At 40.0% G+C, this 18,320-nt stretch overlaps 1 protein-coding gene across 3 annotated transcripts in view; it reads left to right on the forward strand.

Moving 5' to 3' along the window:
- The window catches only part of CDS1 (CDP-diacylglycerol synthase 1), a 31,216-nt gene extending 17,408 nt beyond the window's left edge, over nt 1-13,808 (forward strand). For all 3 annotated transcript variants that reach the window (XM_083458877.1, XM_083458878.1, XM_083458879.1), the window contains 8 exons: nt 2,041-2,099; nt 3,976-4,058; nt 5,315-5,402; nt 6,221-6,289; nt 8,101-8,253; nt 8,961-9,080; nt 9,363-9,466; nt 10,364-13,808. In XM_083458877.1, coding sequence (XP_083315003.1) covers nt 2,041-2,099; nt 3,976-4,058; nt 5,315-5,402; nt 6,221-6,289; nt 8,101-8,253; nt 8,961-9,080; nt 9,363-9,466; nt 10,364-10,493 — 806 coding nt within the window. In that variant the 3' untranslated portion in view covers nt 10,494-13,808. The remainder of the gene's footprint in view (nt 1-2,040; nt 2,100-3,975; nt 4,059-5,314; nt 5,403-6,220; nt 6,290-8,100; nt 8,254-8,960; nt 9,081-9,362; nt 9,467-10,363) is intronic.
- Nucleotides 13,809-18,320: the final 4,512 nt, after the last annotated feature.

The raw sequence follows: 18,320 nt of genomic DNA on the forward strand, positions 1-18,320 counted from the left end.
AATGGGCATTCTTGCATAGAATCTGGAATGGCCTGATCTTGATCTGATTCTGCAAGGCACTTAACGTTGTTAAGCAAAAATGCATAATTAGTATCACTTAACAGCTAATTGTATTGCAACTCTTAAGCAATCCAAAGTGTGTATTCTTGCTTTGAAAATATAATATGCCTTGGTGGGCCGTGAAAGTTCTAGGTCAAGACTTTCCAACATGCTTTCCAGGTGTTGCAGACTACAGCTCCATCAGTCCCAGTCATGTGGCCCTTGTATAGGAAGCTGTGGGCTGTTTTTGTTTTTTGTTGGTAGATTATACAATACCGAGGTTGGGCCATACTTTATGTAAACCAAATAACACTTCCAGAAAATCCTCTAGAAGTTGCCATCCAGGGAAAGGATTTTCACAACTGTGAAACAATTACTGAGGCTGCATTTTGTGCCCTCTTTCTTTTAAAACCTAGATGTAGATGAGATTATCAAGGGAGTGGTGCTGCCTAATCTAATCATTTGTTGTAAAGCACAAGGGAGGGCATATAATGATTATCTCATTGGTATTGCATTTTTAATAAAGGCAGGCACCAGACTGAGTACATGTGACATGCCCAAATTTTGAAATTTGTGCTTAGAAGTTACCAGCCATCTTTTTCGCTTTTGTCAAATAACCGTGCATCAGTGTTCCTTGAAAGCTATTATGAAAAATGCTCTGTTGGATGCAGACCTTATTATATACAACAATAACTCAGAGCGGGGTAGATTTTAGATACGGTTCACATTTTAATGTGAACTTAATTGGTACGTCCCAAAACAGTATAAAAAGCAAAGCATAGCTATTGTTCAAAACTCACAGTTCTCTGAATTTTGTCCTGCGGTTCTCCAAACAAAAGAAGTACACCAAATATGCTGTTAGAGAAATGTGTGCAAAAAAATGGATATATTGGATGAAATAACATACAATAACACATTATATTAGGGGAAATAAAGATTTATTTTAAAAATTATGAATTGATGCAGAGATATGGCAAACTGAATTTAAGATTTGAAAAATAAGAAACTGAAATTGGCCCGTCCTTAGTAAGAAGCCTTACACCCTGCTTGTGTGCAGGAAGTCAGATTTGTAATGATGCATAATACATACACGTTCTCGGGGTAGTACTCACAATTATTGGAGCATGTTCCTATGAGAACCCTGCCAGGCTTCCTCTCTACACTGCTTTTTAAGAGAGCATTGAAGGTACTCCTATCCATTAGGCATTTGGCAGTTGGAGCATTCAGCTCCTAGGGTGATTTTTCAGGCTTTTAGCTATTCATATTGTCTTTGTTGGGAGATTGCATGTTGAGTTTTAAGTGCCTTGGAGATTCTGTTGAAAGGCACTCTATAAATCTTAGGGTTGTTTTTTTCCAAATCAGTCATTAAAGACTCATCTGCAATTATAATTTTAAATATTTGGCCTCTGAGTACAAAAATTATGCTTACAGTTGAAATGAACAGTGGGAGCTTTGGAAACTGAGTCCTTGCCATCAGTTTCCTTACAGTGCAGTGGTACCTCTAGTTGCGCTCCGCTCTTGTTACGGACTTTCGAACGCAGGAAACCTGGAACTTAAGAACGCAGGAAACCTGGAAGTGTTTACTTCCGGGTTCACCATGCGTGCATGCAGAAACGATCTGCACACTCCGCACATGCGCAGAAACGCTCGATCGCCCCTCACACATGCATGAAAGAGGCGCTCTAGTTGCAGACTTTTCGGGGTGCGAATGGCACCCCGAAATGGATTAAGTCCGCAACTAGAGGTACCACTGTACCTGTATATAAGAATCTGGACAATCTTGTTCAATGCACTGCTTAAATTGGCCCTATAATCAGGAGGTACAATGGAAACAATTTTAATCTCTAAAGAAAACAGTAGTATTTACAGTTATAGTATGGAGGTTAAGATTGATACAATTGAAAACCAAAGTGGAGGGGGCAAGCCCAACAATGCAACTGGCTAGCTTCTGTTTACTGAAAGGCTGGAAAACATGCACCTGCTTTCTGTTTTTTTGCATAGGTTTCTGTTTGTTTGTATTGAGCTTGGTGAAGAGGCACTATCGCCTGCAATTTTACATGGTGCGTATCTATCCTTTAGCTGCTAAATTTGTTGTCAAAATAATAAGCAGTATTAAATCTCTTGCTTTTTGTGTTTTTGAAGTTTAATGTCCAAAGTAGATTTTAAAGCCTTATGAATACAAGTTATTAACCTGCACTGTTAATACAAATCTGGATTTGAGATATGGAAGTGATACCTTTGTCAATGACTGTGTTGACATGTTTAGGCTAAATCACAGTTTCTTGTGATATGCATAGACCAGAATGTGCCCAATGCAGCTTTGGGCTCTCACTCTTCTCCTTTCCCCATTCCCATTTCTCACCCCACATGACTGGGAGGAGGAGTTTGAAAGATTTCACTTCCAGAACAACAAGCTGGTTGACATAACCTGTGGTTAACTGAAAGCAAACCAGCTTCTGAAATGATGGTTTGAAGTAACCATAGTTATATATTAACCATGTTCTGGCTCCAGAAGACATAGCTAGCTGTGGTTAACCAAAAGCAGCAGTAGAAGTTTGTGAATTCCCTCTTCCCAGTTGTGTGGGAATAGGACAGGGTGCATACACAAGTTTTTGTTTTGCTTAGGCTCATTTCAGATTGTGCACGTGGCCTAGTGGGGTTGAAACCAGCTCAACGTGTAATAATTATGGGTTCTTTGTTGAAGACTATTGCTATAAGGCTTAATTCAATCTGCCAACCTAGACTGACTACACTTTGGAAAAAGTGAATTTGTTATTTTCTATACTAATCAGCCAGCAAAACTATTGGGGTATTCAAAATCTTCAGCATGAACATAAAGAAAATTGTTTGAAATTTAAATGCACATTAAACCTTTAACATTTATGTTCTCACCTCTGCCTAAGTTAACAGTAAGAAGCCAATAACTATTTTAAAATTATTGACTTACCTCAAGGCTGTCAGTATTTTGCATTTTTCAGTGGCTGCACTTTAATCCAACATGTGTTTTTGAATGCCTCTACATAGTACTGCTCTGTGGAATGGTTGCAGATGTGCTTGCAGTTGTCCTGAGTGATAAAAACACAGAAATGTAGATTTACAAAAGTGTGCACTAGTACTTTGTGCACAGTCAAATATGTACAGTACAAATGTGTATACAGCTAAAACAACTCTTCATCACAGATCAGAACAAGAGACTTTAGAAGTTTGGAAATGTATAGCATCCATGCTGAATGTAAATGTAAATTGAGAGTATCTACTTAGCACACACAAAAAGCACGCATCATAGTACACATATGCAAGTGTCAGAATAGTCATATGGAGAATATTAATCAGTGGGATTCATATTTGAACCAGACATTAACGTCTAGTCCCTAGTAGCCTACCAATTATTAGCTACATTTGAAATGGTAATTTAATTGTATGAAACCTCTCTAGAGTTGCCACATGACAAATCACAGTTTGTTTAAGAAGGGATTCTTCTTCTTTAGTACGTCTGCAGGTAGTGTAGTTTTGATCCTTTGTTCATCAATAACTTGTAGGAACTAACATCTGTCTGGACAATTTTTCATCATTATATTGCATGCCATCACCATAACTTTGCCACTAACATCTTTAATGTTCTAATTCTAAATTGTCTTCTATGTATATGCTGACTATCCTATTATTTTCCACCTTCGTTCTTCCTCATTCCCATTAAGATACATGGTTAAAAGTATTTTAATTCCCAAATGGGAAAATTATAGGAGTTTTAATAGAAATCTCTTTTTATAAGTGTCTTGTCTCCAAAATTAATACAATTAGATTGTGATACTGTTTGTGTACACCTCTAATTTCTTAGAATGTCTGTGCAACTCCTTCAGCTAAACTACCATTTTTATTTAGATGTATTGATCTGTTGTAGTGTCACTAACTGTTGTGTTATTGCACTGTTAACAGTTCGCATGGACTCATGTCACTTTGCTGATCATTGTAACACAATCCCATCTTGTCATCCAAAATCTGTTTGAAGGCATGATCTGGTAAGGGGACAGTAATTCTTGCAAATCTATACATATGTCTCAATTGTTTAAATAGTATGTTTCTAGAGTCTGGTAATTGTTTTCTCTTTCACAAGTTTGTCTGCAGATATTCCACGAGGCCTTGTCTAGGCCTTAAAATATCTGGAATAAACAATAAAATGGTTAAAATTCAATTCAAAATTGAAACGTTCACCTTCTGAGTAGTCTTAAAATATTGGTCAACACCACTGTAATCTAATTTTCAACTAGCATTAAGGGCGGCTGAATGTAGGTCATAGAAAATAAGTGCCAGTTCTAAATACATTGCCTTGGAGGTCTTGTGGGTAACTGCAAAACTTTCTTCCAGAGCCTTTAGGATTATGATGAAAGGCCAGAATTAACTATAAGGAGTATGGATGGGTATACCTCAAGAAGTCATGCAAATGTCTCAGTAAATTTCATTAGCTTTATGGTTAAATCCTGAGTAAATTGCATTGCTGGTGAGGAGTGCGATTGCCCTGTGTTCAGGAAAAGCTTCCCTCTTCCTTACAAATGGGCAAGGACCACGATCCAAAAGATTGTGACGCTAGTTTTGTGAACTAAAGGGGACTTCTGGTTGTTCAACAGCAACCCTCCAAGCTCTGTGGCAAACTGCTTTTGAAACTGAGGGAATTTGTGAAATGGAATGAATGTCAGCAGTTTAAAGAATGATGTTCAACGGTTCTGCCAGTTAGCACAAGCCTTTGAATGAATTCAGGCAGTTAGTTGATTCCCACTCTGTTTTCCTGTTGTCTAGCAGTTGCCAATGACTGAAGTGAAAAGCGGGTCTCCTATTGCAAGAAGAGGCTCAAACATAAATTATGAATCTAATTATTTGTGGTGAGGGGGTGTTGCTGATGCATAGCCTGGATTTATTTTAATTTACAGGAAGTGTTTGTCTCTTTAAGCATGTGCTTTGTATCCATCTCTTTTCCAGACATATTTCTGATTCATTTTTTCTGATTCATTTCATAACTTTCAAAGTGTTTGGCATATATTTACAGTGTACAGAATTTCCTCATATTGTAGAGCCATCTCAAAGTGATCATTCTGTAAACATTTGCATTTAAATTATTATTATTTTATTATTAATATTTTATTTAAAAAGTATACTGTTGCTGTCCTATGAATTTGCCTTTGCAAGTTGACCAGGATTTTTTTTCAAAGTTACTGTTCTTCATAATAATACCTCTGGGTTGACTCTAAACTATAAAACTTTTTTTCTTTTTACTGCTCAGGTTTCTTGTTCCTATCTCAAGTGTTGTTTGCAATGATATTGCTGCTTATATCTTTGGATTCTTCTTTGGGAGAACTCCGTTAATTAAGGTACAAAATTGGTTCAGTAAATAATCAAATAACTTTTTATAGGTTTGGCTCATGTTTGGCTTCTATTTACTCTGTGGAAGTTTAACACTTTCCTGGGGAACTGCAGAATATGGCACATCCTGGTTGCACATTTATTCAATACATTATGGCTATTTTGGAAGGGATTGTTCTGTCCAGCAACTAGGCTAACTATAATTTTGACCAATTTTACAGTATGGCTTGCTAGTTGTGTTCTCAGATTCTTCACATGCTTCTTATGTACACATACAGATTGCTTTCTTTGTTACATTCTTTGCTATTTTCTATACTTGAATGTTTTGTTAACTTGTCAGAGGACCTCTTACTGTTGGAGGAAAAAAATTAGGACTATGGACGGGTCTACAGTGTTGGCTTTTGTTGGTGATCAGAGTGCATTAGTTGTATTTCTGGCACTCTTAACCTCAGATTTTGATTTCTGAGAAAACATGATCCTAGTCCCCAGTAGCATTAGCAGTCATTTTGTCAAAGACACATTTAATCTGCATTAGTAATTTACAGGCTCCTATTTGAATGTGTCTTTGAAGTCACTGCTGCCCTCAGACACAATCCCACTGCCTTATTTGAAAAATAATTGAAAATGGAGGTGTACTTTTTAAAGGGTGAGCATTCTTACCTGTTACAATATACACATATCTACGCATACTACTCTAGAAGTAGTACAGCACTGGAACATCAACTGATTATACTAGATCTAAGTTCTGCTTATGTTATGTGTGTGTGTTTTGCTTGGACAGAAATGCAAAAATTGTTGTAACTTCTTCATTTCTCTCTCTGATTAGCTGTCTCCCAAAAAGACCTGGGAAGGCTTCATTGGCGGTTTCTTTAGCACAGTTGTGTTTGGATTCCTTGTAAGTGGATGTGCCCTTCTCATATTAATGTGGTGTTGTTCATTGCATTTGATTTGAAGCTGGCATGAAATGCTCTGAAATGTGGCCCGTCTGTTGAAGCTTTCAAGCGTCAGGCTCTTGACAAGTTAAGGCTTGGAATACCACTTTGTGTCTAGAAGTTGTGGATGGCAGGCTGACTTGTGATTGTAATCACAATTGCAGACAGCTTTATTTGCTGCAGCAGAAGAGAGCTGGTTGAGTGACAGCATGGCATGTGACTATACCACCTTCCCTAGCCACCTGGGTGGACATATCTTCATTTGGTCCCTGTATAGACCACCCTTCAGTATAAGAATCGTTGGGTGGTATATGAGGACAGTAGTTTTAAAATCACAGAGCAGTAACTCATAAGTCAGCGAAGTCCAGCATTTCACAAAAAAGCATCTATATACAAAACATTGCTAAATTGTATGCATTTTACAATACAGGGTATTATGCTTATCGGCCATAATGGTCCTCAAAATTATTCATCCTATTAAAACGTGATTTCCAGGCTGCCGGTGCTGCCTTTGCAGCGACAGATCTTCAATACCAGGATTCTAATTGGTTTCTACAAGTATTACGAAGTGCCACACTCTCATGTTTTAAAGACAGTAGCAACAGAGTGTGATGCTGGAGAGAACACCTGTAGTAGCAACAGAGTGTGATGCTGGAGAGAACTACTTCTCCCCAGTAGCTGTTCCTGCTGCTGATGGGGATGGGGAAACTGGTTTGGTGTGGAGTAAAATTCTTTTGCTCCTCCTTGGAAGAAGGGACAGCCTTGGAAAAGGGGGTGATTTTGCCTGGTTGCATAAATTGGAGCAACACCCATCTGGATATGAAACCTTGAAAGAGTGACTGCTGCTGGATTTGCCTTCTGTCCTAACAGCAGACAGGACTTTCTTATCCTTTGTCTTGACTAGGGCAGAATGCACTTTTAAGATAATCATTTACCGGGCACTGAAAAGACATCATGTTTGGCACCAGATAAACTTTTCTGGGGAGGTCATTCCACATAAAGGATGCCACAGGTGAGAAAACCCTGTATTCAGTCACCAGCTGCCTGACTTCAGATGGTGGGTAGGGCCTCAGGAGAAGAATGGAGATATACACATCACCTGGAGTGGCATGGGAACAACCATTCCAACAGTAGCCTCATTTCTGCAGAAAACATTTCAAACGTGCATTAGGTACACAATGGGAGGAGTGAACCATTTTTTCTTGGTGGAGGTAGATATCCTTCTCTGGGATTGTTCTTCCCATTCATTCCAGAAGGTAGGACTTGTTCATATCAGGCTGTTGCTCTGCTCTGCTTGGGAGGAAGCTCCCTTCCCTTTTTTTTTTCAGACTGGAGATGAGCTTGGGCAGAACTCCTTTCCTTTGGTTTTCTTTTCTGTGTCTTACTAGTTCTTCCCCTCAGTTTTGAAGCTGTCCAAAGTGGGAGGGGGGCCTCTCTCCCATTCAGAGCATAGCAAAAGCTTGATTTGCCTAAACCAGCGGTTCTCAACCTGTGGGTCCCCAGATGTTGTTGGACTACAACTCCCATCATCCCTGAGCTCTGGTCTTGCTAGCTAGGGGTGATGGGAGTTGTAGTTCAACAGCATTTGGGGAGAAAGGCTGGGACCTAAACCTTGCCTTTTGGATTGAATGGGAGAAGCAACCCAGAGGGAGGCTATCCTCCTACAATGAGCCCACCACAGGTAAGACCAGTGCTCCTTTTTCTTGTATTAAAGAAGTCCAAGATGCCCTCAACTTGTCACAAAGATCTTATGGATGCCTACTGTGCTTTTCAGGTTGCCACCCTTCTGGCTCAATATCAGTATTTTGTATGCCCAGTGGAATACAACAGTGAAACCAACAGATTTGTCACAGAGTGTGAACCGTCAGAACTATTCCAGTTACAAAAGTACTCCATACCACCTTTGCTTCAGGTTGTGCTGGGAAGGGTAAGTAAAGCAAAATCTTTAAGACAAAGCTGAATCTTTCAAAGTTGGCATTCTGAATGAAATGCTTTTTAAAAAGCCCAATTCTCTCTCCCTTCTTCCTTTTGAGTAAGTTAAATAGCAACTGCGTGAGGAGGAGGGAACAAATATCCTTGAGTTGCCTAAAGTGACTCCTGCTTTGTGCTGCTGCTGTGTAGAAATAGGCAGGCCAGGCCAATCCACCTGCCTTCTTCTAATCATTCATTGTCTTCCAGAAGGAAATGGCACCATGTGGTTTGCTCTATACCCACTTTGTGCCTCTCTGCAGAAGATGGCAGCCAGGGAAAGCTCCCCCATGTATCTAGACCTAAGGCTATTTCCCCAACAACCTTTTTCTGATGTCCCTTGCCAGTCCATAACTAGGGAAGAGGGACAGGGAGAAATTAATTTTAAGAAAAGAAGAAAATGAGAGGGAGGCTTTAATTAAAGTGTACAGACCTCTCTGGAACTTTGCTTGAACCCCGACCTCACGCTGGTCTGAGAAGGCTGGATACTCTTCTTTCACTGATGAGGTCAAGATGAAGAAGAGGTAAAGCTGGTCTGGTTTCTTGAGTAAGGTGCCCATCCTTTTAAGCATTTAATGCTCCAGGTTGTCCTTAAGGGGGGGGCTGTGGATATGGAGAAAACTTAAGTTTCTTATAAGGAAAATTAATGACCATAATTTCTTGTAGGAAACAGTGAATTTGTGCCCGTTCCAGATGCACAGCATTGCTTTGTCAACATTTGCATCCTTAATTGGACCATTCGGGGGCTTCTTTGCAAGTGGATTCAAAAGGGCTTTCAAAATCAAGGTGTGTATGAATCTGGACGTATGAATCTTCCCTGTACCGAGACTTCTGTGTCGCTTTTGTAAGTACACGTAGAAATAGAAATCTGCTGCCCCAGTTACCTAGGGGTATCTTTTTAAATTGAAAACATGTTATGGATTAATTGACTAAATATTGCATCTGTAACTTAAATATAATTGATAAATTGATTTAAAAGCAGTTTAGAAATGTTACATTAAATATATAATTAGTATTAATTAGGACAGCTATCTTCAAACAATAAATTGACTTTCCTTTTTTCTAAAGGATTTTGCTGACACCATTCCTGGCCATGGCGGAATAATGGATCGTTGTGACTGTCAGTATCTGATGTCTACATTTGTTCATGTCTATATCACCAGTTTCATAAGGTATGTTCTCTATTAATAATTCATTGCAGAGAATTGACATGAAGTCGTTACATGAGTCTTCATTTCAGATACTACTGTAACCTGCTCTATGTGTTGCTGCCTTTGAAAAGTGCTCAGTCATTTACACTGGCTCATAACAGAAGAGAACTCATTGTCGGGGCTAAGGAAATGGCTCCAAATGGAAGTAATGGATGTAGGTAGCAATGTGAATGGTTGCTTTAACTTAATAGAAGCTTACATTAGATGCATGTCAGGACAGAGTTGCTGGTTGCTTGTCCCAGTACTCTACATTGTTCTATGTGTAAAACGTCTCAGAAAGTGCCAGTGGCAATTGGTATCATCTTGTTATCTGACATTACTGTTCTGAGTTGCTGGAGACTCAGATGCAAAGGTATAGGCCCATTAATGGGCTTATGCAAGGGGAAATAATAGGGCCCCAATTCTGTAGTGGTGCAGGGAGCAGCATTTCATATTTCCTCACATGCAGAACTATTTTTTTTAAAAAAAAAACAACAACAATTTTTATTGGTTTTTAAACAAAAACCAATACAAAAACCATTAAATACTTATCCTGCTGTACTGCAGAACCAGATTTTGTGACTGGTAGGTTATACACCTAGCTTTCTTCTGACATTCTTAAATTTCCCTCCCTATAGTAATGAGTGCTTGGGTGGATGTTCATAATGAGGAAATGTGTCTCTCAGTAGATCTGGTTATTCATGTTGAATTTCTGTGACCTCATTAAGGTGTTTGCATATGTTCTGGTCGGCATGCTTTTGATGCTGTACTGTCCCCAGTAGAGCGAAAATTTCATTTGGATGAGCTCTTTATAAGCAAACATTTGATCACAAGTGGTATTGCAGATTGATACCTTGTCTCCTTCAATTTAATTGCCAGAGGCCCCAATCCCAGCAAGCTCCTGCAACAGCTGTTGGTGCTTCAGCCAGAGCAGCAATTAAATGTCTACAAAACTCTGAAGACGCATCTCATTGAAAAGGGGATTCTTCAGCCATCGCTGAGAGGATAGGCAGACCAAACTGTGGACTACAAAGAGAAGTGCAGCTGGAAATGCAGGTTTTGCTTATATGAGCATGACGTGTTGGACCGAAGTCAGACTGTGTGTCTGAAGATATGAATGTTTGTTTACTAAGATTACTGTGAATATCTAGGAGGCCATGCAAGATTTAAGTTCCTTCTAACTGCATGTTTTTGCTGTCTAGTTTAGTTCCTTGGGTTGATGAGACGAGCCTTCTCCCTTGGTTCCCAGCTACAGTTTTTTAAAAAATAACTCTTTTTAAACAACGGTGGGCACACTCCTTCTGGAAGAAGAATTCAACAAATGATTGGGAGTATGCAGTTCATCAAAATACATTTTAGTGCAATGATATTAATGACTCCAGCTCAATTAATGACACTTTGCCGTGCTGCATTTTAGCTGACAGTATCACTAAACTTTGACCAAATGGCATCTGTTTTATCCTGTTGCATTACTTCCCCAAAATAGGAAAGGGGCCTGTAATGGAGGAACCCTTACAGGAAAAGCGTGCCTGTAAATGGATGCCTGAGGCTGGTTTTGCTTATAGTTAAAAAGCCTAAGAGGCAGGTGAAAAATAAAAATAAAGGAATGGCTTCTTGTAAAAGGGAAATGTTCTTTGGGAGGGCGGGGCTTTTCCTCATAGCATCCTGAAGACCAGTTTAAAGCACAAAACGCCTACTTGAGTTGCAGGCCTCTTCTCTACCAGCAAACTCTGTCCAGGGCTTTGGGGTTGAAATGACTGATTAGTCTCTGGAATGTGCTCATTTGTGCCTCCAATGTTTGGACGTGTTAAATAGAAACTCCCCCTTCCTTTATGGTAAGTGCAATAAAAGTGCTCACTCAGCAATATTTAGATCACTTTCGTAACAATGTTAGTTGGAGTCCTATGCTGTGAGATGAATCTAGTGCTTCCACCGCTAATGGAGTCTCAAGGGCGTTTAGTCAGTAACGGAGTTGGAGATTACTTCTTCTTGCCCTGTGGGGAGGACCAGCACTTCTATTGATAGATGTGCTCCATATGATTTGCACTTTTGAGATTCCTTACTGAAGTCTGCATGAAATGTGACATTTCTAATATTCAAGGCATGAGTTGCTTTTTAAATGCTTCTGTGTGGTTTCTTTTTATCATGCGATAATAAAAAATATTTTTAAAGCAAATGAAAGTAATAAACCTAAAGCACACGAATGCCAAAAACATGGTATGGTGAGGAGTGATTAAACAGGATTTAAGGCATTAGGAGTGTAATCCTCATGGAAGTTTCTTTCTACAGAAGTCTCACTGAAACAAAGGATATTTGCACAACAGCACATCTATTTCCATTCATTTCAGTGAGGCTTGTGCAACAGAACCTTCTGGAGGATTCTACCCTATGAACTTGGTGTGAGTGAGCTTTCTTCTGCTGTGAGCTTTCAAGGTTCCATATTTCTTGCCCTGCTTGGTGCTGCTTGACTAAACTGTGTCGTGAAACTCAACACGTGTTATTAACGTCTGACTTCTAGAAAAATGAAATCCGTTTACATCATTGTACTACTTGAGTTCATTGTGTGTTTTGGTTTAGGATGGTATATATCAAATCATTATGACAGGGTGACTGAACAAGCTGGAAACCTTTGATTCTATCAAAATCAATGAAGCAACATCACCAGTAATACCTAAATATTTACAGGCTTCTTCTAAAATTACCTTGGTGGTGCAGGAGTAGCTATGGTGTTTGTCCTTTCGATGCTTCTCCTGTGATAACGTAAATTGAAAATAGCATAGGAAATGCTGGTACTGTGGAAAAAGTTGGCCCACTGGGAACTGGAGCAATAACTAGTGTGAGAAGGAGCCATATTGTAGGTTCCTACCTCTTACTCTGGGGCAGACACACTATGCACTAGCACCCATGATGCAGAGATAACATCAGAAGAGGTGCCTTGAAGCTGGATTAGATATTTCTTTAAAAGAAACAAAACAATGCAGTGACTTCTGTATTTGCCGTATCTTGAGATCCTAATGGAACTGAGTACTCTGAAGTACCTTGCAAAGAAAGTTTGGCAACTACCTTCCTCCTAACAAGCTGTTGCTTGTACATTTGGCATGGTCTGGACTCCTGATCATATGGAGTGCCTACATGTGTACAGCTCTGTCTATAGGTATCCTTTCAGACACTGGGGTGCACAGCATTCACTGAACGCATGTGGGTAATGTTTATTTGAAAATATAATTACTTTCCACCATCCAGAATTTTTCCCCCATCCAGAATTTATTTGTGGATCAATAACTACTTTTAGAGATCTCAGCTTTCAAACTAATCACAGCAATGACCCCATGGGGGTGATGGTCAAGCTCTAAAAAGAGCTTAACCTGAAGAAATGGCCTAGACTTTCAAGTTTAGAAGCATCACTAGGAAAATTTGCACTGAAGTCAGTAGTCACTTGTAGGCCTTTGAAATTTGAGACTTAAAATATATTTTTTCTTAGGAAATTTTCTGCCTAATTACTTATTTCATCCTGAAGGTGACTCATATAAAAATGTAAAACTTAACTTCAATGTAAAGGTGTAACTTTTGGGTTACTTTGGTGTACTTTTTATAGCATTTGTATTGAAATAAGACTGTATTTAAGCCATTGAATGCAGGAGAAGAGCTGGATCTGCCAGCTCTGTTTGCACTGTTAAGAAACATGTAGAATGTTTGCTGCTCATTAAAAAGTGAAATGCCTCCTGGTCACTTTGGATGTGCTCTTATCACTTTAGAATCGGATTGTTTTTGTTTAGGACACAGTTGAAAAGGTTCTCCCAGTGTGCTTTTCAGGAACAGCCTAAGTATATTAGCAGAAATGACCAGACATACTCAAGGATGCAAAAACCCACACCCATGGCCATCACGGGATACCTGCAGCAGTGCCAAGTCTGGTTGTTGTCATGTAAACTTAAAATAACTAAAGGTTAAAGCTTGCTGAACTGTACCTGGGACAGTAAATTCTTAATGAGCATAATCTTTTCAGGGAAGGTGAAGATGTCTTGCTGCTTTAGCTTTTAAGGGGATTTTTTAATTACATGCCGGAACATTTTCTTCAACGATCTGTATTTTATTAGTTCAAGCAAACTGTGTGATCAAAAGGAAACATCCCCAACCCCTATACTTTTTCATTTGCACTTCTCTTGGGTGAGACACTCTGCCTTGTTTAGCAAAACTTTAGAAAATTGTGTGTATATACTGTAAATGTTGAGCATTCAATACTGTAAATGTGTATTCAAAATGTTTTAGTTGACCATTTTGTAGAGCTGGAATGGGGAAAATAAAGCCCTGATCAAAACCTTGATATCCTGTCTTTGCTCATGACTTCTTCTTTTTGCAGATGTTTGAAGTTTGCAGATGAGTTTCACTATGTGTTTCCTCAGTTCCTCATGTGCTTTCTATAAAAACATCAGTTTAATTCCCAAAAAAGAAAAAAGCTCTAAGTAGTAAACAGATTACAGTGGTACCTCAGGTTACCTACACTTCAGGTTACAGACGCTTCAGGTTACAGACTCCGCTAACCCAGAAATATTACCTCGGGTTAAAAACTTTGCTTCAGGATGAGAACAGAAATTGTGCGGCAGCGGGAGGCCCCATTAGCTAAAGTGATGCTTCAGGTTAAGAACAGTTTCAGGTTAAGAACGGACCTCCAGACCGAATTAAGTTCTTAACCCGAGATACCACTGTACTAGCTTTTATTGCACTTGACAGGAATACATAGATGTTTCAAAAAGGAAAAAGCAGCTAGATTCATCCATACATAAATTTTAAAATAGCATTAGATGAGTACAGAAGCATAACATACTTTAATAGGGTAAAATAAAGGTAGCTGGGAGTCATTGTGCTACTGTGCTGTTAAGGAAATACTAAGGTTTGCTTTAAAATGGTCAATATTGTTAGATATTTGGCGCAAACCCTAGAAATTAATAAATGCTAAGATTTTGGGTTCTTTGTGATGTGAAAGGATAATATATGCTGCAAGGGGATCCCTGGGCTGCCTTACGCAAACCAGTCTGGCTGGCTGGGGGCAGAGCAGAGCTGTTAGCATTACAATAGAGAGCCCACATTGAGCCGCATGAAATGGAAGTCCATCAAACAGTGTATCTGAAGAAGTGTGCATGCACACGGAAGCTCATATCAATACTAACTTAGCTAGTCTCTTAAGGTGCTACTGGAAGGAATTTATTTTGTTTCGACTATGGGAGACCAACACGGCTACCTGCCTGTAAACAGAGAGCCATTGAGGGTCATCGACAACTCCTTGTACCAGGTGTGACCAGAGACTAGAGATTGGGAAGGTTGCCAGGGTAACTGCTGGGGTAGGACAAGGGGCGTCTGGGAAGAAGAAAGGCTGAGATCCATCTTGGCAAGGGTGAAGGAAGGACTGCCTGCACTGCTGTGGACCATGCTGTAATAACTGGACCCCCTCCATGCAGCTGGAAGGTGTAAATAGGCAAACATACCTGATTTCTTAAAGCATGACAGCCTCCACCGTGTCTTCTATTATCCAAAGGGACACAGACCCTGTGTGGGAGCCTGAGATCCCATACGCTCTTGCCAAGGCTTGGCAAGAAAGAGGGACGGGTGCCGGGCTTTTGTAACAGTATGAAGATAGAATAGGTGGGCTTAAAATGAATACTTGGCAAGTTGTTGCCATTGTTGCAGCTTGCCCACAACACTTCATCATCTAGTTTTGTCATAGGTAAAGGACAACACCTCCAGGAGGGTGGACCAAATGCCTAATTCTTAACCGACACTATTTTGTGGCAGTTTGGTGCTGCGTACCAGTGGTATCTTGAGTGGGCACTAGGATACCACCAAGTGGGATGTTCTGAAGCTATTCCTGCTATTCCCAAGGTGGGAACTGGCACACTAATAATCTGGACGCACCTGCTGAAGGACAGGCCAGCCAAAGGCAGTCTCCAAGCATACATGTAAGTCCAGCTTTTAATGCATCATCAAAGAACTTGGATTGGTCCACGTTACTGTCTGGCACATGTCTTGAAGAGATGTATTCTTGAGAGTGCAGCATCCCAAGTCAATTGCTAGATCTGTTGCATGGAAGTTTACTGTGATGCTTGGAGTGTTGGTACAACTTAGCAGGCATCTCTGTTCAACATCCCTGGCCAGTCAGGACCAGAATGAAAGTGAGGGCCCCGAGTCTGAAGATCCTGAAACCATTTTGGAAAACCCATGCCTCCTTGGCCAGAAAAGAGCCATAAACATGATGGTTGCCCTCTCCTGATACACAGTCTTGAACACTCAAGGAAGCAAAAGAATGGGAGGGAAAGCATATAGCAAGCCCAGAGGCCATGTCAAATCGAGTCCGTGCAACCCACAAGCTATGAAAACCTGGTATAACACCACCTGAGTTGGTGGTTGACATCAGACAAGAGTAAGTCTATGTGTAGTTTCCTGAACTGACATAGAACTTTCCTGATGACTGTGTTGCTGAGCTGTGATTTCCCTGGGCATCAGGGTCTGTCAACTCAAGTCAGTCTGCATCAGTGTAGACTCTGTATATGTGCTCTGCTATCAGAGCCAAGATTCTTCTTCACCCAGGACAACAGAAATGTTGCCTCTGTTGGATGGATTTGAGGTCAGGATAGGCTATATTATTTTCACAATTTACCCTCCCTGTTACACGTGTGAGCAGAACTAAAAAACTTAAAAACAATCAATTAGCAGAGTTTTAAAACAATTCCATGCAACGTTAAACTTTTGGGACTAGGTTGTATAGCCTCTTTATATATTGATCCAGGCTGTGGTGGCAGACTGGATCATTCCCTTTCCCCTCTTCATTAAAAGAATCACGTAAGAGACTGTAGACATAGCATTAAAAGCAGTGTTTACTTACATAAGGTCTTGCACTTGCGTCAGCAATAGCAGTAATGAAAAACAAGGCAGACATTTTTACCTCTAGATTACAAAACACATACAACTAATCCAGAACGCGGCAGCTAGACTGGTGACTGGGAGTGGCCACCGAGACCACATAACATCAGCCTTGAAAGATCTAGTACGTTTCCAAACACAATTCAAAGTGTTGGTGCTGACCTTTAAAGCCCTAAATGGCCTCAGTTCAGTATACCTGTAACCCCCCCCCCCGTTCTGCCTGGACACTGAGGTCAAGCGCCAAGGGCCTTCTGGCGGTTCCCTCTCTGCGAGAAGCCAAGTTACAGGGAACCAGGCAGAGGGCCTTCTCGGTAGTGGCGCCCACCCTGTGGAACGCCCTCCCACCAGATGTCAAAGAGAACGACGACGACCAGGCTTTTAGAAGACATCTGAAGACAGCCCTGTTTAGCGAAGCTTTTAATGTTTAACAGACCCCTGTATTTTAATACTTTGTTGGAAGCCGCCCAGAGTGGCTGGGGAAACCCAGCCAGATGGGTGGGGCATAAATAATAATAATTATTATTGTTGTTGTTGTTGTTAAAAAGGAGTCTCTGCTTGAGCAGAGATCAGGTGACTGTCTCAGAAGCATGGTGAAGAAGAAAAGCCGAGTTCAAAGGCAGAAGGCAGTAGAAAGGATTAAACCCTTGTGTCCTTTTCATAGATTCATGGAGTTGGAATGGACCAAGGACTATCTAGTCCAACCCCATACAATGTAGGAATCTCAACTAAAGCATCCATGAAAGATGGCCATCTATTTTCCCGCCAGAGAACTAAAGGAAGTGATGTCACAGAGAGCTGTCTCTCTAGTAATCTGCAACTCTCTGAGTCTTAACCTTTTGACTAAATTCTCACAGCCTCCACCTGAAGACTAATGTATGTATGAATATGTGACCATGCTGTGATATTTATGTTCTTTAAAAAAAAGTTTAGGAGTACTCTCATTTTCCTACTCATATTGAAATACTGCCCCTCAATGAAGCCAAACTTAGATTCACAAAATGTTTAGGGCTATGCGTACCCCTGTGTCCCCCCAGAAGCACTGGTTCTTCCTCATTTTCCCTTCTGAAAAGCACCACAACTATGGAGAGAATCTCTACATCAGACACTTTTTTGGGGTAGAGAAAGGAGGAAGAATGTCATGTCTGTTGCCAGATGTCACCAACAAGAGCACTAGAACTTGTTTCTTTAGTTGGCGTGTCCTTTTGTAGCAGCGGAACCACACCAAAGTATAAAATCAATCTTGTATTAAAAAGCAAGGACAAAGGCCTGCCATGATTCACGCTACCACATGAAAGACAAGCTTCCTAAAATGTCAATTTTTATTTAAAATAAAAAGTGTACCTAGCCAGAAGAGAAGCAGCATTTCAATTAATCTTCTTGCCTCACACCATGAGTGCCATTCTGATTAATTTAAATTGACATGAAAGTCAGCAGAACTTGGAGAATTGCCCGGGGATATTTTTTTTTGGCACAAACACTAGACTTACCATAGTTGTTGAAAGCTGTACATTTACAAATGTATTTTTTTCTCCCAAAAGAGATATACACAGAATAATTTGGTGGTAAATAGCAAGTATTTATTTGAAATGAAAACAAAACAAAAAGTACCTGAACTATTGCATTTAATCATGTATTGTAATTGTGTTACTCTACCTTTTTGCATTGGAGACAAATATACAATAAACATTCAAATATCACAGATTGCACACTAGATAGTAATTCTTCTGGCCTTTTACATATCCACCAAAAAAACCCAGAAATTGGAGTCCGCAATATAGTACAAAATTCCACCCCTCCAGTCGTAGCCAGTTATCTTCAATTTACTCCGGTTGCTGTACAAATAAATGGCCATTTACCTAGAGTTTACAAATTAATAACAGGACAAAAAATATACATTGTACTGACACAAAAAGTCAGTTGT

Source organism: Podarcis liolepis (assembly GCF_965112155.1).
Source record: "Podarcis liolepis genome assembly, chromosome: 9".
In the NCBI taxonomy this organism is placed as follows: domain Eukaryota; kingdom Metazoa; phylum Chordata; class Lepidosauria; order Squamata; family Lacertidae; genus Podarcis; species Podarcis liolepis.